We start from the raw sequence: 22,126 nt of genomic DNA, 5'->3' as shown, positions 1-22,126 counted from the left end.
TTTAACTGGTATTTTGAAATTTGTATGTAAAAGTCATATATCAGTTTTAGGCAAAAAACTAAGATAAAATAACTAATAGGTGAGAGATACTCCTTACTAATATGAGTGTCTAATCTATTTAAGAACTGTTTTATGGCTAAAACCGTCACAATGCCTTGTACAAGCCTGGCATGCTGCAGATAAGCCTTTTCTCTCACCTCCCTTCCTTCTTTGTATCTTGTTTAAATACTGAGAAACCGAATATTGTATTCAAAATAATTTGTTATAATGGATAAGTAAGAATTCATATCTGGTATCTAACTGATTAACTCTTAAATGTTTCTTTCTTGTTGCCAAATAAAAAGGTTTAAAATAAAACATTCTATGACATTTATAAGATAAAAAGTTGAACTGACCCTATACATTTTAAATCCCTTAATTTTATTTTATTTTTTTATTTTTTATTTATTTTATTTTTTAAAGATTTTATTTATTTATTCATGAGAGAGAGAGAGAGAGGCAGAGGGAAAAGCAGGCTCCCAAGGAGCAGGGAACCCAATGCGGGACTCGATTCCAGGACTTTGGGATCATGACCTGAACTGAAGGCAGACGCTTAACCATCTGAGCCACCCAGGCGCCCACTTATTTTACAGTAGTTCAAAAAACCTGGTAGTTGTCTAGAAGCTTTTTTAAAAATTACTAAGTATTTAGAAACACATCACCCCAAACTCAATGTATTTATGCGGTTTTTTGTCAGTTTGCTGTATAAAATTTTATTAATGGCCCCATCATCATAAAGAACTCACTTTGAAGTGTATTACCTAAAAGGAGTCTCAATTCTCTTATGATATTTTTTTCCTCTTTACCCCTAAATCCTCCAGAAATTCCCAAAATGTCTTAGTATTTTTGCCTGAGACTAAATAAGTGGGAAGCTGCTAAAGTTTAAATTACGCCTCTGATTTTAGGAATAAATGCTGTTTTGTTCTTTAAGTTAGAACCATAAAGTCAAAGTAATTCACCTCTAAGTGAAATTAATTACATCGGGATGACGCATTTGCTATTGATTATAAAATAAATTGAAAAATAGTTTAAAAAATCTCTTAAAATTGGCCCATTCAATTGCATGAAAGAATCTAACAAAGGTACCATTTATTTTCTAATTTTTGTGATAATTCAGAGTTTTTACATTTACTTTCCTTCTTGGTCTATTCATCTATAGTGTCTGTGATCATCGAGTTTTCATCTTTATTGAGTCCCCACAAATTCAGCTTGTGATCAAATATCATGCTATCCTTTGAACTATATTTGCAATCATATGTTGTTATGCTGCCAGAAGTTCACTAATAGAATGGACCATCGTTTTGCATTTTTTGGGGGGTAAGCAATGTAAGGATAATAAAATTTTTCTTATCTGATACAGTCAGCATTCAAAAGTGGTTTTGTTAATTACAGAAAAACAACTAACATAGAATATCATTAATGAAAATTATATATATATATATATATTTTTTTTTTTTTCCAAACGTTTGTACTAAAATATCCGAATGTCTAATCATTCAGCAATCTCAACTCTGGTGTAGAGATAAGGCCTTATCTCTGAGAATGGATCTGCTGCTGCTTGGGGTTCAGCATCACCATTCTTAAAAAAAATTACACTTGTTGCATCATCTTTGGGCCCCAAATTTATTCCAAGGGAAGGAAGGACATGAAGATATGTTCAAAACAGTTTAAACACAGTAACATTTTAATGAAATTCCCTGAAATATTATAATAGTCTTATTTTTAGCTAAAACCACTTTTAACAAGTCTTAGGAAAACTTAAGCTTGAACTACACAAATCCTGATTCCATTATGCACATCTATGACATTCTTTGGTGTAATATTTAAATAAATTAAATAATTACAAAGATAAAGTTAACAGGTTTTGAAATAGAATTTAAGAATGTAAAATTCAGATTTTGGCCAGAAATAGCAACTGATACCAGACTAACCTGCTGTCATAAGTGACTATAAAACTGAAACTATATGAAGATATTCTTCTCATACTTTGGCAAATGGACACTGAAGAACTCTGCTACTTGAGAGCAGAGAGAACCACAAGCTGAATGCAGGGATCTCCTCCAGCTTTGATTACGTTCATCATAACCACGTGGGATATATTCCAAGAAGGAAAGGCTGGTTGTTTAACATTTAAAAATCAGTGAAAATAATTCACCACACACACATAATTATTTCGATAGATGCAGAAAAATATAACAAAACATAACACCGTATTTGATTTAAATAGAAAAAAAAAGCAATCAGTAAAGTAAGAATGGAAGAGACTTCCTCAACCTGAATAATTGTATAACAGAAACCTATAACTGTCATACTTACAAGAGAAAAATTGAATGTTTTAACCTAAGGATCAGAAAAAAAAAAAAAAGGCAGGGATATATCCTGTAGCAATTCTCCTGGGAATCATATTAAAGCTTATGTCAGTGTAATTAGAGAAAAAATAAATGTTATGCCAATTGAAAAGTTAGAAACAAATCTATATTTCTTTAGAGGGGATCATCCATATACAAAAGACCAAATAATCTACAAAAAGCTGCTACTGCTAATATGAGAGTTACCAATATTGTAGGATACAAACTTATATTAACATCTACTTCTACAATAATAAAAATAAAGAAACATTTAAATAAATATCAAATTTATGTAACATGAGAAAAATGAAACCAAATAAAATATGTTCAGCATCTGTATGCTGAAACCTACAAATATTACTAAGATAAATTTAAAACGCCTAGTTAAGTGGAAACATATATTATGTTCGTAGATAAAAGACTCAATATTTTTGAGACATCCATTCTCCCAAGCGTGAACTATAGATTAGTTGCAATACAATAAAAATTCCAGCTGATATTGTTGAAGAATCTGACAAGCTGATACTAAAATTTATCTGAAAATGTCCTAAGTTGGCCCAATTTTGATGAAAGAATGATGCTGAACTTAATTTTAAGTGTTAGTAAGTAGACACAATAATCAAGAAAATAATATTGCATAAGACTGTGTGGATGTATGTATAGTGTTATATAATATATGCTTATATGACTAGTGGTACATACAAAAGAGAGAGTTAATCAAAAACAAAAGTGGTCAAGTGTTAATGGACAAAGTTGCCATGATTATTAAATGGAGAAATGGCATTTATAACAAATAATGGATTCACTGGAAATTAAATGTGAAGTAAATTAAACTTGACCCTTATTGCATATAAAATATCACTCAAAGTAAGCCTTAGACCAAAATATAAAACCTTCAATTTAAATATACAAGAACAGATAGGGTATTTTGTTACCTTGTGTTTAGTAAATAATTCCCTAAAATGTGTTGAGATTCATATACAAGATATTAAAACATCTTTTCTGGAACCATTAAATTCTTACAATTTCAAGAAACACAAAAGCTGAGACTTTAGGACAGCTAATATAATTTTGGAATTGAAAACAAGCATATTTTAGAGTGGAATTTTTCTGCATAAAATGAAATATATTTAGGGAGCTTTAACTCATACATTAAACATACATATTAATTTCTGGGTCAATCACTGATTGTAGTTATGTATTTATTAAAAACATGTTAAACATTCTCTTTGAAAAACATTTGAGAATACTTCTGAGAATATATTATATGCCCTTGGTGTATGTGTACCCAAGTTACATATATTGAGAAGTTTTCATATTTAAAATAGGAAACATGTATACAACATGTTATATCAGCAATATTATTAATAGATGAAGCTATAACAACTGAAATACATTGGGGTTTTAAAACATGAATTAAAATAGATTTATTTTCTCATCATAGAGAAAATAAAAAAAAAGAAAACATTTCAACTGTATTTCTTTACCTGGATGAATCTTAAAAACATAGCACTGAGGAAAAAAACAAAGAAAGTGCATATAATATTAACCTATCTATATATAATATCGATGAGCCAAAGATGTAGTTATGTACATATATATATATATATATATATATATATATATATATATATATATATATACACACACATATATATATGTCCAAAATGTATTTGGTAAAACTATAAAGAAAAGAAAGGGACAAATAACACTAAATTCAATATTGATAAGCTCTGGAATAAAGAAGGATTTAATAGTGAGGTGTATTTACTTATTTATTTATTTTAAGATTTTATTTATTTATTTATTTGCGAGAGAGTGAGTGAGAGGGAGTGCCACAGGGTGGGGTAGAGGGAGAGGGAGAGGGACAGAGAGAATCTGGAGCAGACTCCACGCTGAGATCTCACTACCCTGAGATCCTGAGGTGAGCAGAAGCCAAGAGGCTGATGCTTAACCAACTGAGCCACCCACTCACCTCTAGGGGGTGTATTTAAAGCCTTATTTCTTGAGGTGAGTGGCTCTGAAATTGGTGTTCATTTTATTATTTAGACTGACACATACTTAAGATATCAATATATTTGACATATATTATAATTCTAACTGGAAAACATTTGGTACAATTACTTTAATTTATCCAAATATTAACAGAGATATATGTGTGTATACATAACATACACACACCTCATATATGGACACACAACTTCATTCATGATATCAAGTTATAGTCTAATTTTCAACTAAGCACAGTTTTCATTGTTTTATTTATCAATGTCTTCCTTTATGGGTTGTACAATTTGTATTTTTATAAAATTTTCTCTATTCCAAAGTCACAGTAATAATATCCTACATTTCATTTAAAATTTTAGGTTTATCTTCTATGCACTGGAATTACTTAGTTTGCATAGTTGTAAGGTACATAATTTTACTTTCTTTGCAGAACCATATAATATAGCTCTGTCTTCACCTGTTTGTCAAGCTGTCCATCTATTCTCCCTACTGACTTGCAAACAACTCTGTCTTGTAGCAATTTGACTGTATGGTTCTTAGAAAATATATCTTGTATCAACACATTTTTTTTAATTGTTACATGGTTTAGTATGTCATTAATGTCAATATATTTTGCTCTGTATGCTTGAAAATGATATGTATTCTTTAGGGCCCTGAGTGGCTCCGTCAGTTGAGCACCTGACTTTTTTTTTTTTTTTTGGCTCAGATCATGATCTCAGGATCTCGGGATGGAACTCTGCATTAGGCTCTGTGCTCAGCGGGATGTCTGCTCTAGGATTCTCCCTCTCCCACTGCCCCGCCCCCTGCTCGCAATCTCTCTCTAAAATAAATTATTTTATTTTAAAACTTTCTATATCTTTATATCTCATATGTACCTATTACAAGTAGCATAAGAGGATTTTATTTTTCCTTACTTCACTTCAGTATGGTAATTTATTTTTAATAGGAGGGTTTATTACAATTACACCACTTTGGTTAATATATATTTTTACCACTGTATTGTGTACTTCAAATTTGTCTTAAAATTTTTTTTATCACTCCTAATATTATTTTCCAGTATTTTAAGGTTTTATCCTGTTATGTCTTCTAATTTTAAATCTGTTTACTAAATTTATTTTCTTTTCTTAACCCAGAAATATTAACATGCTTGGGTATCTCTGGAAAATATAAGAACAATAAACAGTTTACTCTCTTTCTATACATTGTAATAACTTTTAAGTGCTTTAATTGGATGAAGTTTCTCAAATTTGTGCCTATAAGTGATGATGATGATGATTGATGATGATGATGATATTTGTGGGTTTGTTCATCTGTCAAATTTGACAATTTGTTATTACAAAGAAAGGTGTTCTCATGTGTACCACTTTCTTTGTCATTATTCCTTATTGGAACTTACACAATCCTTTTGAGATAATTTTCTTTCTTTTAATGAATCATTCAACAGCAATGTACTTTCTCAATTTTGGTTGTTTGAAAGATTTTCTGTATCACATATTTTATGCTTCTGTTATTACAGTTATTGAGGCCAAGGTGATCTAAAATGATTTCTAAGAAGTGTCATATACACAATTTCTGATGGGTAACATTTTCACATTTTCATTCCCTCTACCCAGAACTAAAGTAAAAACAGAAGATATGTATTACCTTTATCCTTTGTTTGGCAGTGTATATGTCTGTGTGCCTATCTTGAGTCATTCATTATGAGTATCATGTTTTGGAGTCTCAATTTATTTGGGAATATCTTTTCTGAACAACATATGAAACAACAGATGTTGGAGAGGATGTGTAGAAAGGAGAACCCTCTTACACTGTTGGAATGCAAACCAGTGCAGCCTATTCTGGAAAACAATATCGGTGTTCCTCAAAGGGTGAACAATAGAACTACCCTATGACCCAGGAATTGCACTACTAAGTATTTCCCCAAAGGATACAAAAACACTAATTCAAAGGAACACATGCACCTTAATGCTTATAGCAGCATTATCAGCAATAGCCAAATTATGGAAAGAGCCCAAATGTCCATCAACTGGCATATGGATAAAGAAGATGTGGTGTATAAGTGTGTGTGTGTGTGTGTGTGTGTGTGTGTGTGTGTGTGTACTTATAATGGAATATTACTCAACCATCAAAAAGAATGAAATCTTGCCATTTGCAATGATGTGGATGGAGCTAGAGTGTATTATGCTAAGCAAAATAAGTCAGTCAGAAAAAGACAAATACCATATAATTTCATTCATATGTGGAATTTAAGAAAAAAACAGATGAACGGGGTGGGGGGGAAGAGGGAAGTAAACCAAGAAACAGACCCTTAACTATAGAGAACTAACTGGTGGTTACCAGAGGTGAGGTGAGTGGGGGATGGGCTAAATGGGTGATGGGTATTAAGGAGGGCATTTGTGATGAGCATTGTTGTATGTAAGTGATGAATCACTAAACTCTACTCCTGAAAATAATATTTACCCTGTATGTAGCTAACTGGAGTTTGAATAAAAACTTGGAAGAAAAAGAGAGCTACATGGTACTACTTATTTAAAAAGGAATATTTTAGTAGTTCTCTGGATAATAGATTAAAAGAAGCTAGGGTTAAGTGCAAAAGCCTATTTTGGAAGCTACTATAGTATTCCAGCTGAGGGGTGATGGTTATTTGGACAGGGATGGGAATGATGGAAATGTTATGAAGTAGTTGAGTTATGGATATTTTTTAAAGTATAGTTGATAGAAGTTTCTGATGAATTGGATGTGTAGCATGAGAGGAAAAGGGGATACAAATATGACACTGAGTGATTTTCATGAGCCATCTGGACTACAGCCATTATTATTGAGAGAGGTAATGCCTCTGGAGGAGTAGATTTGGAGAGAAATTGGATTTTGAGGAAACTATTTACTTGGAGCATTTTGAGTTTGAGAACTCTGAGAAGAGATTAGAGTGGCTAAAATGGAATTCGGGGAAAAAGTGGATGCATATGTAAATTTCAGAGTCATCTACATATAGATGTTATAGAAACCCATTAGACTGAATGAGATTATGTGGGCAATAACTCCAGGTAGGTCTAAGATTTGGAAATCAGGATGCCCCACTATTCAATGAATGGAGAGATGAGAAGGAACTAAGAAGCACACTGAGGTAGAAGAACCAGTGAAAGAAGAAGAGCATCTAGAGAATGCTATGTCTGTAAGCCAAAGAGCCTGTTTCTTGAAAAAGTTGTCAATTGTGCCGAATATTGCTCCTTTGCTGAGCAAATGGAGGAGAAAATTATACTTCATATTTTAGAATATGGAGGACAAATATAATTTTGGTGAAGTAGTAAAGACAAGTCTTTTAAGAATGGATTTTTTTAAAGATTTTATTTATTTATTTGGCTGAGAGAAAGCACAAATAAACAGAGCTTCAGGCAGAGGGAGAGGGAAAAGCAGGCTCCCCGCTGAGCAAGAAGCCCTACGCGGGACTCAATCCCAGGACCCTGGGATCATGCCCTGAGCCGAAAGGCAGACACCTAACCGACTGAGCCACCCAGGTGCCCTTAAGAGTGGATTTTAAAGAGCATGGGGATAGAGAGTGCAGGGTGTGAATACAGGCAACTCTTTCAAGAAGTTTATTAGGAAAGGGAATTGGATAATACAGTTGTATCTGGCTTTGGAAACACTAGATCAAGGTAGGTTCTCAGTTTTTGTTTGCTTGAGTACATTTTATTTTCAGATAGAATTAAAGCCTATTTTTGAGGACAGAGGAATTATGGAGGGGGAAAATGAAGATAAAGGAGAGGAATTAATTGACAGTTCAGTGACTGAGTGAACAAGAAAGATGACGATTTAGGGCCTACATGAAGGGATGGCCATAAACATTGTGTGGAGAGCTCACACACAGCACCTTGAAGGAAGCCAGATTTACGGAAACTAATGCCCACAGTATTAGCTAGGCTGCTAGAGCTAATGGCAGGAAACTGTGGAAACCCTCTTCTGATTGTTCTTTTTGATAAGCACTAGAGAAGCAAGATCACCTGATATATGTAAGGAAATTGGAAAAGGTATTGGAAATTTGAAGAGCCAGGAAAACTATAAAAGAAATATCTGGCCGTGCTGCAAATAATTGTTTCAGTTATTCAAGTTCCTTTTGAATACAGAAATTTGTTCCCATTCTTCTAGAATTTGATACTGAGATTGGGATAGTGCACATTTTAAGAACTCAAATGTATCGGCATATTACACAAAAAAACAACAAAAAATAGAACGTAGTATATATTATAATTGCCTCACCCAAATTCTCCCCATGGGTAAAACTCAAAAGAGGTTTGAATGGAAATGGCCTGCAAGTAAAGATAAGAAGTGGGTCTTGATGGTCCTGAGCCAATGTGAATAACCCCATACATTTTGCCATAATTTATCTACTTATGGGCACATATTATGTATTAAATACAATTTTTAAAAACAGTGAATGGAGATTAAGTTCAGACCTAATTGGAGCAACATTTTCAAAAATATTTTATTTATTTATTTGAGAGAGTGAGCAAGCAAGAGAGAGCACGAGTAGGGGGAGGGGCAAAGGGAGAGGGAGAAGCAGACTCCCTGCTAAACAGGGACCTGGAAGTGAGGCTCCATCAAACCCCGGATCATGACCTGAGCTGAAGGCAAATGCTTAACCCATTGAGCTACCCAGGTACCCCTGGAGCAATATTTGTAATGAATGTCTGAAGTGACAATTTATCTCACCCTGGATGTGAATGAGGATGAGTGAAATCCAGTTTCAGGTGGCATTCATCCTGTTACCATACAGCAAGTTAGCACAGTCCTTCTCGCTTGTTACTATAATATAGCAACACTAAAGCAAAAGACGAGATAACAAGGAATGCAAAAAAGAAAAAAATCACAGAAAAATAGAGATAGGGACCTGATCAAGATAACCCTGAAGCCTAATTTACCTATGAACTTTACAGGTATATGGGCCAATAAATTTCTTTTAAATCTTAAAACAAATTGAATTATTTTTAGATATTTTGTACATATCTGTTCCATGGCAACAGGTAATTAATACACTGACATATATATTATAAACAAATATTTCATAAAAGTATTTTGTTTTATTACTTTTGATCCTTGGTTAAAGCAATACCAATTTCTTTGGGTGCTCTTCCCTTTGTCTGCCAGGGAAAAGTGTCAAATAGGATCCTTTTGTATATTAAGGGGAATTACTGATATGAACACATTTGTGAAAGGCAAATTTATCATATCAAAATAAGCACGCTGCCAATAGCAAAATAATGTGTAGAAGCTAGAGGGACTTAAAGCCACTCACTCTTCAGTAATGGAATTTTGTATTGGTAGATGCTGCTGCTAACAAAAATTTATTTCAGGCAAAGAGGAATGAATTCATAAAATCTAAATTTAATTGCCATCACCTAAAGTTACAATTAGATTAAATTTGAAATCTGTGGATCCTAATCTTTGAATATGTTTGCATGAGAATTGAGGGGAAAAAAAAACAAGAAAGAGTCAACAAATAAACAGCACGTAAACATTGGTTTCTGGACTGAGTAATGCATATAATTTGTTTAGAGAAGTGAAACAGAGAGCTGAAGAAAACATCGTAACAGTGCAAAAAACAAGTAGTGCTGTTCTTTAATTTGTGAACTCTGGTAAGAGCCGAAACCTTTTAGACTCATTTGAAGTATGAATACAGTACCAGCTCCCTGACTTTGGCTCCTGTGGAAATACAACTGTCAGCCAAGCAATGAACAATGGGGGTCCCATTTCAGGGTATTTATCAGGATAAGCTCTCACATATGGTGCACAGAACAAGGAGAAATATTTAGAGAAATAGATATTTTAGGCAAAATGGGAAATGTATATAATTTAGTGATCATTGAACTGTGTAGTAAGTCGTGAAGTTTTTGGGCAGTTAAGGTTGGTACAGAGATGAAGGACAAAAATATTCATGTATCCAACACAGTTTGATGGTCAGGAAATGTTCTTAGTATTTGTGGGGACTATGATAAAGATAAACTAGACCTGAGTTTTAGATTTGGGATGTTCACAATCTAGTAGAGGGGAAAAATATTACAGTAAAATGTGATAAGTGCCATATTTAAATCTAAGAAGTGATAAGCGCTCGATTAAGCCATGCATAAAGTTAGAATATAGAAGAAGAAGCTGTAAAATTTGCCTAAGAGGTTGAGGGAGATTTCACAGATGTTGTGACATATGAAATAGTTCTTAAAAGTAAATAGATGTTTGTAGGGCAGAACAGAATGAGCAGAGGGCATTAAGAGATGAAAGGATTATATAATTATTGAAAGAACATGGCCTGTTTGAGGATCTGTGACTAAAAGTATGATACACGTTTTTCTAAGAATTAAGCTGCGAACAGAGAGGGCCAAATTTTATAAAGAAAAATTCAGGATGTATGTGTGTACTCATGCCTTTGGTATTAGTAGTAAATGGAGCTATGACATAAATTAAGTTGTGATTGGAAGCAATGTTTCTTAATAATAATTTACTTTAGAATATCCTAAGCCAGTGGTTCTCAAACTTTATCATGCATAAACCCTAGATACTGGACTACAACAAGGTTCTACTTCATGGTGTGTCCAGATATTTGGTCACTTTTCTGTTTGTTTCTATGAGGGTGTTTTTGAATTAAATTAACATTTAAATTGGTAAACTAAACGGGCATCTGGCTGGCTCAGTTGGTAGAGCATGTGACTTTATCTTGGGGTCATGAGTTCGAGCCCCACGTTGGGTGGAGAGATTATTTAAATAAGTAAATAAATCTAAAAAAAAAAAAAAAAACAGATAGACTAAAACAAATTGTTCTTCATGTGACTGGGCCTTATCCAATCAGTTGAAGACCTGACTAGAAAAAAAAGGCTGCTGGGGCTCCTGGGTGGCTCGGATGGTTAAGTGTCTGCCTTCGGCTCGGGTCATGATCCCGGGGTCCTGGGATCGAGCCCCGCATCGGGCTCCCTGCTTGGCGGGAAGCCTGCTTCTCCCTCTCCTACTCCCCCTGCTTGTGTTCCCTCTCTCGCTGTGTCTCTCTCTGTCAAATAAATAAATAAAATCTTAAAAAAAAAAAAAGAAAAAAAAGGCTGACCTTCCCTTGAATAAGAGAGAATTCTTTTGCCTGATTGCCTTTAAAGTAAGATAGTGGCTCTTTCTGGTTTTGGCTTTTGGACTTGACCTGGGACGTTGGCTCTTCAGAGTTTTGACTTCCCAGCCTCAGTAACTGCATGAACAAATTTCTTAAAACAAATCTCTTTATTGATTCTGAATCCTTCTAGATTCAAATCCTATTGGTTCTGTTTCTCTGTAGAACCCTGACTAATACAGGTATAGCTGGAAACAGAATGCAGGCTAACCTTTACTCATCCTTCATCTCAAGACTGAATCCATGCATTATCCTGTCTATGAAACCTTCACTGATCCTCTTAGGGAGGCTAAACTACCATGGTGTTATGTTTCTCTAGCCCCTAAAAACCTTATTGCCACAATAATTATCAATAGTGCAATCATCTATTTACCTTGTCTTCTGCATGAGCTTCTTGAATTGCTCAAAAGTGAAATATGGTCCTCAGTATCCTTACTGCCTAACATATGATACTGCCTAGGAAGTATCATTTATTAATACATTTTGAGTGAATTAATCAATGTTTAGTTTAGGATAGAAATGATAAATTATACCATACCAAAGTACTAGAATGGTGGCTTAGAAAGTAGAAAATGCCAAGTGAAAAGAGAATGATTAATATAGTCAGATATCACAAGGAAATCAGGGACAGATCAGAAATGAAAAGTACTCATTGGTTTAGCTATTAGTAAATTATTATCATAACATCAATTTCTGAAAAGCAGTGTGGATAAAATTATACATTATCTTGACCTGAGGCATGAATAAGGAAATGGGGGGAGATAGTAGCTATTTACTTGAGAAAACTATATTAATAACTATTTACTGAGTACCTAATAGTACCACTATTTTACTAGTCATATAAAAGGAAAAGTAAGCCATAGCATACAACCTTGAAAGAATATTTATTATCCAGTAAAAAGAATAAGATTTCATTTTCTTCTGTCTTTCTTTCTCTCTTTTTCTTTCTTTCTTTCTCTCTCTTTCTCTCTTTCTTTCTTTCTTTCTTTCTTTCTTTCTTTCTTTCTTTCTTTCTTTCTTTCTTTCTTTCTTTCTTTCTTTCCTTTCTTTCTTTCTTTAGATATTTTAGGGTCATCATAGGCACAATTCTAAAGATGATAGAATAAGATTCCTGTTCCTTGTTTATTCAACCAAACATGAATCTAGGTACTGCTGGGAAAAGATTTTGTTGATGTAGTTAAAGTCCCAATTCAGTTCACCTTAAAATATAGAGATTATCTGTGTGGTCCTGACCCAATCAGGTGGATACATTTATTTTTGTTTTATTATTATTATTATTATTATTAATTTTATTTTTTTTAGAGAGAGAGAGAGCACGCATGTGTGGGTGCAGTGTGCAGAAGGGCAGAGGGCGAGGGAGAGAGAATCCTAAGCAGGCTCCATGCCCAGCATGGAGCCAGATGGAAGTGGGGCTTGATCCCTGCGATCATGACCTGAGTGAAATTAAGAGGTGGTTGCTTAACCAACTGAACCACCCAGGTGCCCCAAGTGGATACCTTTGAAAGCAGAGGCTTCCCAGCTGGTAGCAGAAGAGAAAGTCAAAGACATTCAAAGGAGCAAAAGGACGTGACACACTGCTGCTTGCTTGAAGAAGAATAAAGACCCATGAGGAGAAATGCAGGCAGCCTCTAGGAGGAGGAAGCTGCCCCAGTGGACAAGGGATGAAAATGGAGACATCACAACTACACCTTAAGGAAGTAGACCGAGGCAATGAGGAGAATAAGCATTAAAGCAGATTCTACCCCAGAGCCTCCAGATAAGAGCCTAGCCCAGCTGACACAGGACTTCAGTCTTGCCAGACCTTAAGCAAGCAATCCAGCTGAACCTACCTGGACCTCTGACCTACAGAAATCATGTGGTTATTTGCTGTCCCAAACCAGAAATGTAATGGAAATTTCTAAGTAGCTAAATTATGGATTACATGGAGGGAAGGCATTGTTACCTGCAACAGAAGCATTCCAGGTATTTATTTAGAAAGCACTCTTCCTCAAGAGCTAGGATACGTGAGGAGAACACAACACTCTCCACTTCTCTAATCGAAGGCAGCTTATTGAATTCATCTGATTCTTAGTGTCTTCATTAAAATCCTAGAAATAATCTTCCGCCACAGAATGCATTTTAAAGATAAATAACAAAATAAACCTCAATTTTAAATTATCGAACCCAAGTTAGATTATTTAACCCAGTTAAAATATCTAACCCAAACTTGGATTCAATGAATATCAGCTTCCCTTAAGGGCCATATTAGGAAGAACATAGATCTAGGAGCCAGAATACTAGATTCATATTTTGTATGAGTCTCAATTTCCTTATCTATAAAATGAAAATAATACCCATCCTTTCTATTCCAGAAATTTTTATTAGGATGACACACCTGCAAAAACACACTGTATAAAAGCAAGATAGCTATCAGTTATTCAGCAGTAGCAGGGAAGGATATCATAGACCAGACACCTGTTTTCTGCCCTTACCATATGACGGGGCAGCTGAATAGTCACTTGGCCTTAGAACCAAAGGATAAAAGGAAGCAGAATCAAACACCATGCAAATAAGAGCTGCACTGCCTTTGGGCCCTACCTACATGTTCAGAGGCCCACACACTTTTTGTGACACCCCCTATTCTCAAACCAGTCCCTTAGCATGTGGCCTGTTCCCATGGAGGAGGGGGAATTTTCTTTTTCTTGTGCACAGAACTGGTTTTTATTTTTTTATTATTTTTGAACAAATTTTATTTATTTATTTATTTATTTATTTATTTATTTATTTATTTATGTATTTATTTTAATAATAGCCAACTTTTGTCACAGGCTTCTTATTTTCTCTTAAATCCTGCTTCATTGCTTCATCTGCCCAGAAGGGGCACCTTTGTCTTACCTGCACAACACACTAGGTAGGCTAAAAAAAAATTTCTTTAAAATACTAACTTCTAAATGTCATTCCATAGCACACCAAGTTCCTCAGATACTTACATTAAGAAGAGTTTTAAAAACCTGATTTCAATTCTGCAAAAGAATGTCAAACGAATGAAGAAACAAGTCACAGACTGGGAGAAAATATTTGTAAAATACACATCTGATGGATTACTTTCTAAAAGATACAAAGAACTCTTACTACAGATGAGAAAACAAAACCTGATTAAAAATTGGGCCAAAGATCTTAACAGACACCTCATCAAAGTAGACATACAGACAGCAAATAAATGTATGAAAAGAGAAATGCAAAATAAAGCAGCAATGAGATACCACTCTATACCTTGGAGTCACCCAAATCTAACAGCAAATGCTGATGAGTATGTGGAACAACAGGAACTCTCATTCACTGCTGGGGAGAATTCAAAATGGCATAACCACTCTGGAAAAGTTTGTCAGTTTCTTACAAAGCTAAATATACCCTTAGTTTGACCCACTAATTGCACTCCTTGGTATCTACCAGAAGGAATTGAAAACTTCTGTGCATATAAAAACCTACACATGAATGTTTTTATTGTTGTAGTTTATTCATAATTGCCAAAACTTGGAAACAACCAAGATGTCCTTCAGTATGTGAATGGATGCACAAACTGTGGCACATCCAGACATTGGAATGTTATTGAGTATTAGAAAGAAATGAACTATCAAGCCATAAAAAGACATGGAAGATCTTTACTTATTACTTATTACTCTTCCCTTAGTAATAAGGGAAGAAGCCAATCTTAAAGTCTACATATTGTATAATTCAAACTATATGACATTCTGGAAAAGGAGAAACTATGGAGCCAGTAAAACAAAACAAAACAAAACAAAACAAAACAAAACAAAAAACAGTGGTTACCAGAGATCAGGGTGAGTAGAGATGGGTAGGCAGTACACATGGAGTTTTTAGTGCAAGGAAAACACTATGTATGATACTATAATAATGAATACATACCACCATACATTTATCTAAACCCACAGAATACCAGGAATGAAATTTAAGCTAATCTATAGACTTTGGATAATGATGATGAGTCAAAGGTGTGACAAATATATCACTCTGGTGGAGGATGTTGATAATGGAGGGTGTTATGCATGTGTAGGTGTGGAGACTATTTGGAAAATCTCTGTACCTACCTCTTAATTTTGCCGTAGACCTAAAACTGCTCTACAAAAAAAAAAAGCCTTAAAAAAATCTATTTTATAAAAAACATCAAGTACATTTCCAAAACAGGATATACTAGTAAATACTTTTCTAATGTGGCTGAATTTGAGGTTAATGTTTACAAGCAACTGTATATAGAAGGGCCCCCAGTGATATTTAATAAGGCACTTATGCCAAGCAATCGGTGTATGAATGTGCCCTTCCTAAAGAAGTCTCCAATATGTCTATAAAACCTTAACTATTTCTCATTCTTTCTACATATCTATTTATAATTAGGATTTAATTATTTTTAGTAATGCTTATTGAGGTGTCCCTAAGGCTTTTTTTTTTTTAATTATCATCTATACAATTGAGTATAATGTGATCTACTATACCTCTTTACTTAGTAGGTATGTATTAACTAATTTCCCATATAAAGTACTAACAAATAGTAAAAAAAAAAAAAAGAAAAGGAAAAGAACTTATTAAGTATATATTTAAGATTAGCATCTTAAGTAAAAATGAGCATTTCCTTTGGTGATCATTGCAAATAATATAATTTTCATGGTATATATGAACTGATGTATATTCACAAATTAGTTTCTACTTGATGCAAATATTATTTGGATTAAGGTGATATTTAGAAGTAATCTAAAGTATGGTTTCTTATTGAAATAGCTCTGGAGTTACATTTGAATTTATTTTAAAGTAAGTTCCTGTTTTTTCTAACAAATATCATTTTCTCCAGGGATTCTTCCCTTCCATCTTCTATATTTGGAGCCTGTTCCCCAAAAGTGCATAATCTTTTCAGAATCTTTTCAATGCCCTTATCATTTCTTGGATATATTAACCCATTAATTCCTTTATTTTTTCAACTGATATTGAATGAGCTCTTATAATTTGACAGTCATTTAATTGTCATTAGGTGACAAAGAGCATGCAATTCTACTCCTAGTCTGGTTATTTTGAATATGAAAATTAACCAGAATGATCATAAATGAATCCACTCATGTATTCTTTATAACACTCATTTAAAAGTAATTAGTGAATGCTATTTTCAAAGAGAATATTATGTTGAAAAAATTATCTAAATGGAAGCCACTTGAGGTAATTTTGCAGATGTAAAAACATAAAAATTCAGGCAGGATGTAAAAGGCTGGAGTAGTCTAATTATTGATTGGTAACAGAGGACATTATGGGAGTGCATAAACCATAAGGAGCTATCACCCCATACCCACTAGAATGATTATAATCAAAAGATACATAACAATAAATACTGGCAATCATATAGAGAAATTGGAACCCTCACTGCTTTTAGGAATGTAAAATGTAGCTACTTTGGAAAACAGTCTGGCAGTTCATCAAGTAATTAAATATAGAGTTTCTATGTGACTGAGCTATCTCACTTCAGGGTATATACCCAAAAGAAATAAAAACATGTCTATGAAAAGCTTTCATATTAACGCTCGCAGAAATATTTTTCATGGTAGGCAAGCAGTGGAAACCACCCACAGAGCAAGCCTCACAATTAGGAGGCAAACCAGATACTTTGACTCAGGGATGGGGATGAAGTGTTCTGTGATGTCAATTTTCCACCAGTATGCTGAGATTAAAGCAAAAAAAAAAAAAAGTATGAGATTTATTCACTGCATCTGACAATGAGTAACTGCATGTAATATGTTCTGTACACTCTGCTAGATGCTGGATGCTGGTGCCACAAATAAAAATGGTGAGAGCCCTGCTCCCGAGAAAATCTCGGTATAAATCTTCATGTAAAAGTGACATCCTTTTTTATGATACATAAAGTAGTTTACCATTTTCTGAAGCAGCAACTGTGATGTTGTACCATGAAGTTTCTTCTCTATCAAGGACCTTTGTAGTCCTAATGGTTCCTGTATTGACATCAATATTGAAACATCTGTCATCTTCAGCACTGTAGTCAATGAAGTACCTAGAAAAAAACAGATAGCTCTTCTTTTCACTTGATAATATAATGAAGAAAGTAAAACTAAGACAAGGGCAGTATTAAATCATATATATTCAAATATTTAAATGTATATTTTTAGTTTCTATATTTGCCTCCTAAGATTTGAGTGGCAACTTTATATTTGCATAGAACTGACATCAATTATTTTTGTCTGTCAACCCTTAATTAATGTTTACTCTAATTCCTAATTCAAATTAAAAAAAAAAAACACCTTTCTGAATTCCATTAAAAGAATGGTAGATAGTAGGAACTTTGGGATTAATAAGGGAGAGACAAAAAAAAAAAAAAATGCCCCTGGGAAGTCTATAGTACTTTGGAAAAAAAACAAACAAAACATTAAACCTTTAATGAAACTTCTCATTGCTACATATCCAAAATTTTTAGGATAGTAGGAGATGTCAGAGAATAGTTTATCCTGGAGTTTAATAATAGTTTACATTTGAAGATAAATATTAAATAAAAATCAAAACATTTCAATTAATTATCATTGTATCTGCATCACCTAGCCCACTTGTTGAGTGAGAAAATGAGAAAACAACTAAATGAGAGGTAGGTTACATTATTGGCCACAAATCATCTTCCCTCCCCAATGCATAAGATGTTTCAGTTTTTTCTCACATTAGATTTTGCCTCCAGCCTACTTTAGCAAATAGATGAACACCGGGTATTTGTAGGTGTCCAATCACTAAATTGTACACCTGAAGCTAATATTACACTGTATGCTAACTAACTGGAATTTAAATAAAAACTTAAAAAAAAGAATGAGATGAAAAGTGATTGAAAGTGATCATCATCATCATAGAAAGTGATGGCGTCCTGTTCCACGTTTGGGCCAAAGTTTCATAAGACTTTGCCTCTTCCTTCTTATGTTCTGCCACTGACACAAAAAGAACATGCTGGGGCTAGTCCACTAGTCCCAGAAGGAAGATGAGAGGCACAAGGACAAAGTTGTTCCAGTTCAGGTACCCCATCCTAGAGGAGAGCTACCTAGTAAATGAGCAGATGCATGATTGAATGCACTGGAGTTAAGTAGAGCTAGCAAATAGAAGCCAGCTTAGTTTAACTGGTCTTCAACTAGTTCAGGCACATACACTATGGTTATAAATTACTCATTTCTTTTCTTTCTTTCTTTTTTTAATTACTTATTTCTCTACCTCTACGTTTTGGAGTTTTACATAATCCAGCAACAGTTTATTAACATAAATATGAATTAAAATATAGTAAACAGTCATAATATTCTCTAGAAATGTTCCAAACTATTTCTAGAACTACTGAAGGAAGTGTTTCCTCCTTAAATTTCAAATACTTCTCCCCTCTTCCTTAACCTCAGCTTAAGTAATATTTCATCTAGACCTGCGGAACAAAAATGAACTGATTAGGCACAAAGTACTAGGGGTAGAATATTTGAAATCCAGGAAACCAAATGACCCTGAGATCATGACATGAGCCGAAACCAAGAGTTGGACCCTTAACCGACTGGGCTACCCAGGTGCCCCCACCATGGCTACTTTGAGTCTTGGATTGCAGAAAGTTAAAAGCAATTCAGAAAAGAAATGATGTCATCTTGAATAAAGGTGGAAAAAAGTAAGAAAATGGACAGAACCATAAAAAATAATGCTATATATTGAATACAGCCTATAGAACTTTTTATTGGAGTGGCATTAGTAAAGGGGGGGGGGATTATAAATGATTCAATTTTGGTGTGTTTTGTGTGTTTGTGTGTGTATGTGTGTTTGAGCTGCCATGTAGTTGATAAACCTATTTACTGAGCTGAATAGAGGTAGGAGAAACAAACAAACAAACGAACTCCCTTTGGGAGGAAAAAAACAAAACAAAACTGGGAAGTAATCAATATTTTGACACATTATGCCTTAGAAGCGAATTAGATAAACGTGTGGAATAAAAACTAGAGAACTGGATATGGGGGCAGAGTTTAAGTGCACTTTCTGAACAGGAAATATCCATTTGAGATATATCAGCCTAAATTTAAGGTTATGGGAAAGGCATGATTTCATCTGGGAGAGAACTGTAGGAGAAAAGTGAAATATTGAGAACTCTAGCACCCAGACTTTTGAGCCTAAAGCAGTCCAGCATATGTACAAGAGCAGGTGCTAGCAAAAGGAGAGGAAGAATCCAGGAAAGGAGGCAAAGTGGGAGTGGGTGGCACAGAAACCAAGAAAGGAGAGTGTTTCAAGTGAACAATTATAGTGAATCCTACTAAGAGGCTGAGTGAGGTTAGTAAGGGTTGACTGGCTTTGGGAAGATGGACATCATTAGTTAACTTGAAAAGAATAGTTTCAATAAGATATAAACTGTTTTATTGTTTTTGTTTTTAACAATGAATTCAAGAATATATTGAATGTGAATCTGTCAAGCCAAGAGTCAGGAAATACAATACCATGCCTCTCCTAGGTGTAATGTGTTAGCAGAGTATATAGAACACGGTGCAAAAGTGTGAAACCTTATAACAACCTGTGGATACCCATGCACACACATGACAGAAGATATTAATACATCATGCAGATCGAAACTGTAGGGCATCCTAAGAAATCCCATTCAATGAAAGTAACACCTTACAGAGCTCAAATACAACCCTTGCGACTGTGTGATCAAAAGAAGAAATAGATCTTTTGCATAGATTGTTCTAATAATAACTGTGTGTTAATTGAAGAAAGCTGAAACTAAAGAAGGAATTTAAACAGCAAGAGGTACAGGTATAAAGCAAATCTGATTCAGAGAAAAGACAGGCGATCCAGACACTACAGAACAGTGGGAAAGAGCAACGTCATCAGGCTTTCCTGAAGCATTAGGTCCTCGTGCACTGAAACTGATTTTGACTTGAGTTCATATCACAAAAAGATCCTTCTCATAATGTTCTTTTTCCAGAGACCTTGATGTTGAGAATGAAGGCAGGATTGCCTTAAAAGATGTGAGAAGTTTCGTCACACAAAAAGGATAACTTCCTTTAAAATGTCATCAGTTGGAAAACTGGTTATTACATCATCTAAAGTTAGTTGTCATTAACCTGCCTTCGAGACACTTTCCATTTTTCGGTACCCTAAGAACCATGATTTCTGTATTGGAAAATTAGATCTAAAGTTAAAATATATTAAATTCCAAAGCTTCCTGCATCAACTATCAGCAAAACTCAGATTATATTGTTATCAACACAACCCTATGAAATATGGGGTGACATGCCTCATCTTAGAAATCTGCTTGTTTCAGAACTGTCGGTCTGGAAAAAAAAATTGGGGGGGGCGCCAGGGTGGCTCAGTGGTTGAGTGTCCAACTCTTGATTTAGGCTCAGGTTATGATCTCAGGGTTCTAAGATGGAGCACTCAGTGAGGAGTCTGGTTGTCCCTCTCCCTCCGCTCTCTCTCTCTCTCTCCAATAGATAAATAAAATCTTTTTTAAAAATTGGCTTTCTTCTGTTTCTAAGCTAAATTAAGACTAAGACATGGATAGTGTTTGTATCAGGGCAATCTTCTCTCTTTTAGGCACTTTCACACAGATTTTCTAATGTAAATGCTAGCAGCAGTGGTTAAATACTTTCACAATAAAAATGCTTTTATTTGAATTAAAAATTATGTTTAAATATTTTTTAAATGGTAGGTATAATGCTAGGTATGTGTCTTCAGTTTCATGTTATTTACTTCTTAGCTTTCTCTGTGACCTAACTCTCCTGGAAAATCTACAATTTAAGGGCTAGATATTAGGGTATGCTTGGTTGCAGAGTCTTGAACGTGGTGGAGTTGCAATTGAATTTCAACTCAAATAGAACTAAAGAGTTCTGCTTTACTCTAACCTTGGATTTCTGTCTAGCTATACAAAGAAAAACTGGAAAAAAAAAGAGACAAAAATGAAAATGTAAGAGAAAAGAAACTATTTAAAACTATTTTGGGGTTTTAAATGTAGAATCATTCACTGCTAATGATTTAAAATTAGGAAAAAGCATGGATCCATAAAAATGTTTATCAAACAAATAAAAAGTAGATGAAAATATTCTCAGTAGGTAACTTTTTAAAATACTTTCATAAAAAAAATCCATTTGCTTCCTTCCATAAACCTTCAAAAAGGTCAACACAGCATCTTAATACTTTATGAACTCATATATGAATATTTAGATTTTTTTACAGTGCTAATGTTAATTTGACATTTTTAGGGATATATAACAAGCATAAAATCAAGTAGCCATTTCTGTAGACGATGTAAATTCTAAATTGGGATTAATGATAAAAACTGAGAAAATAGTTCTGAGAAGTTTTTTTAAAAATATTATTGTCCATTGCTCGCTTCGGCAGCACATATACTAAAAATATTATTGTCCATTGCTATAAAAAAACGAACTAGCATAAACTGAAGCAAGAGTATATATAATTTGGCAAGATGTTATTCTTCAAATTCTACTACTCTCTTCATATAAGACTATCCAGGGATGATAGATAAGATTGAAGAGAAAGACTCATATGTGAATTATTTACAAAAGCTATCTAATAAGAAGTAAAGAAAGCT

General features: G+C 34.1%; 1 protein-coding gene across 5 annotated transcripts in view; it reads right to left on the bottom strand.

Moving 5' to 3' along the window:
• Positions 1-22,126, bottom strand: part of CDH18 (cadherin 18) — a 608,955-nt gene that overhangs the window by 45,067 nt on the left and 541,762 nt on the right. For all 5 annotated transcript variants that reach the window (XM_027607141.2, XM_027607140.2, XM_027607139.2 and 2 more), the window contains one exon: positions 17,442-17,578. In XM_027607141.2, the coding sequence (XP_027462942.1) occupies positions 17,442-17,578 (137 nt within the window). The remainder of the gene's footprint in view (positions 1-17,441; positions 17,579-22,126) is intronic.

The sequence above is a fragment of the Zalophus californianus genome, chromosome 5 (assembly GCF_009762305.2).
Source record: "Zalophus californianus isolate mZalCal1 chromosome 5, mZalCal1.pri.v2, whole genome shotgun sequence".
In the NCBI taxonomy this organism is placed as follows: domain Eukaryota; kingdom Metazoa; phylum Chordata; class Mammalia; order Carnivora; family Otariidae; genus Zalophus; species Zalophus californianus.
Note: the sequence above shows the minus strand (reverse complement) of the source record. Positions and strands in the feature narration are given on the sequence as shown.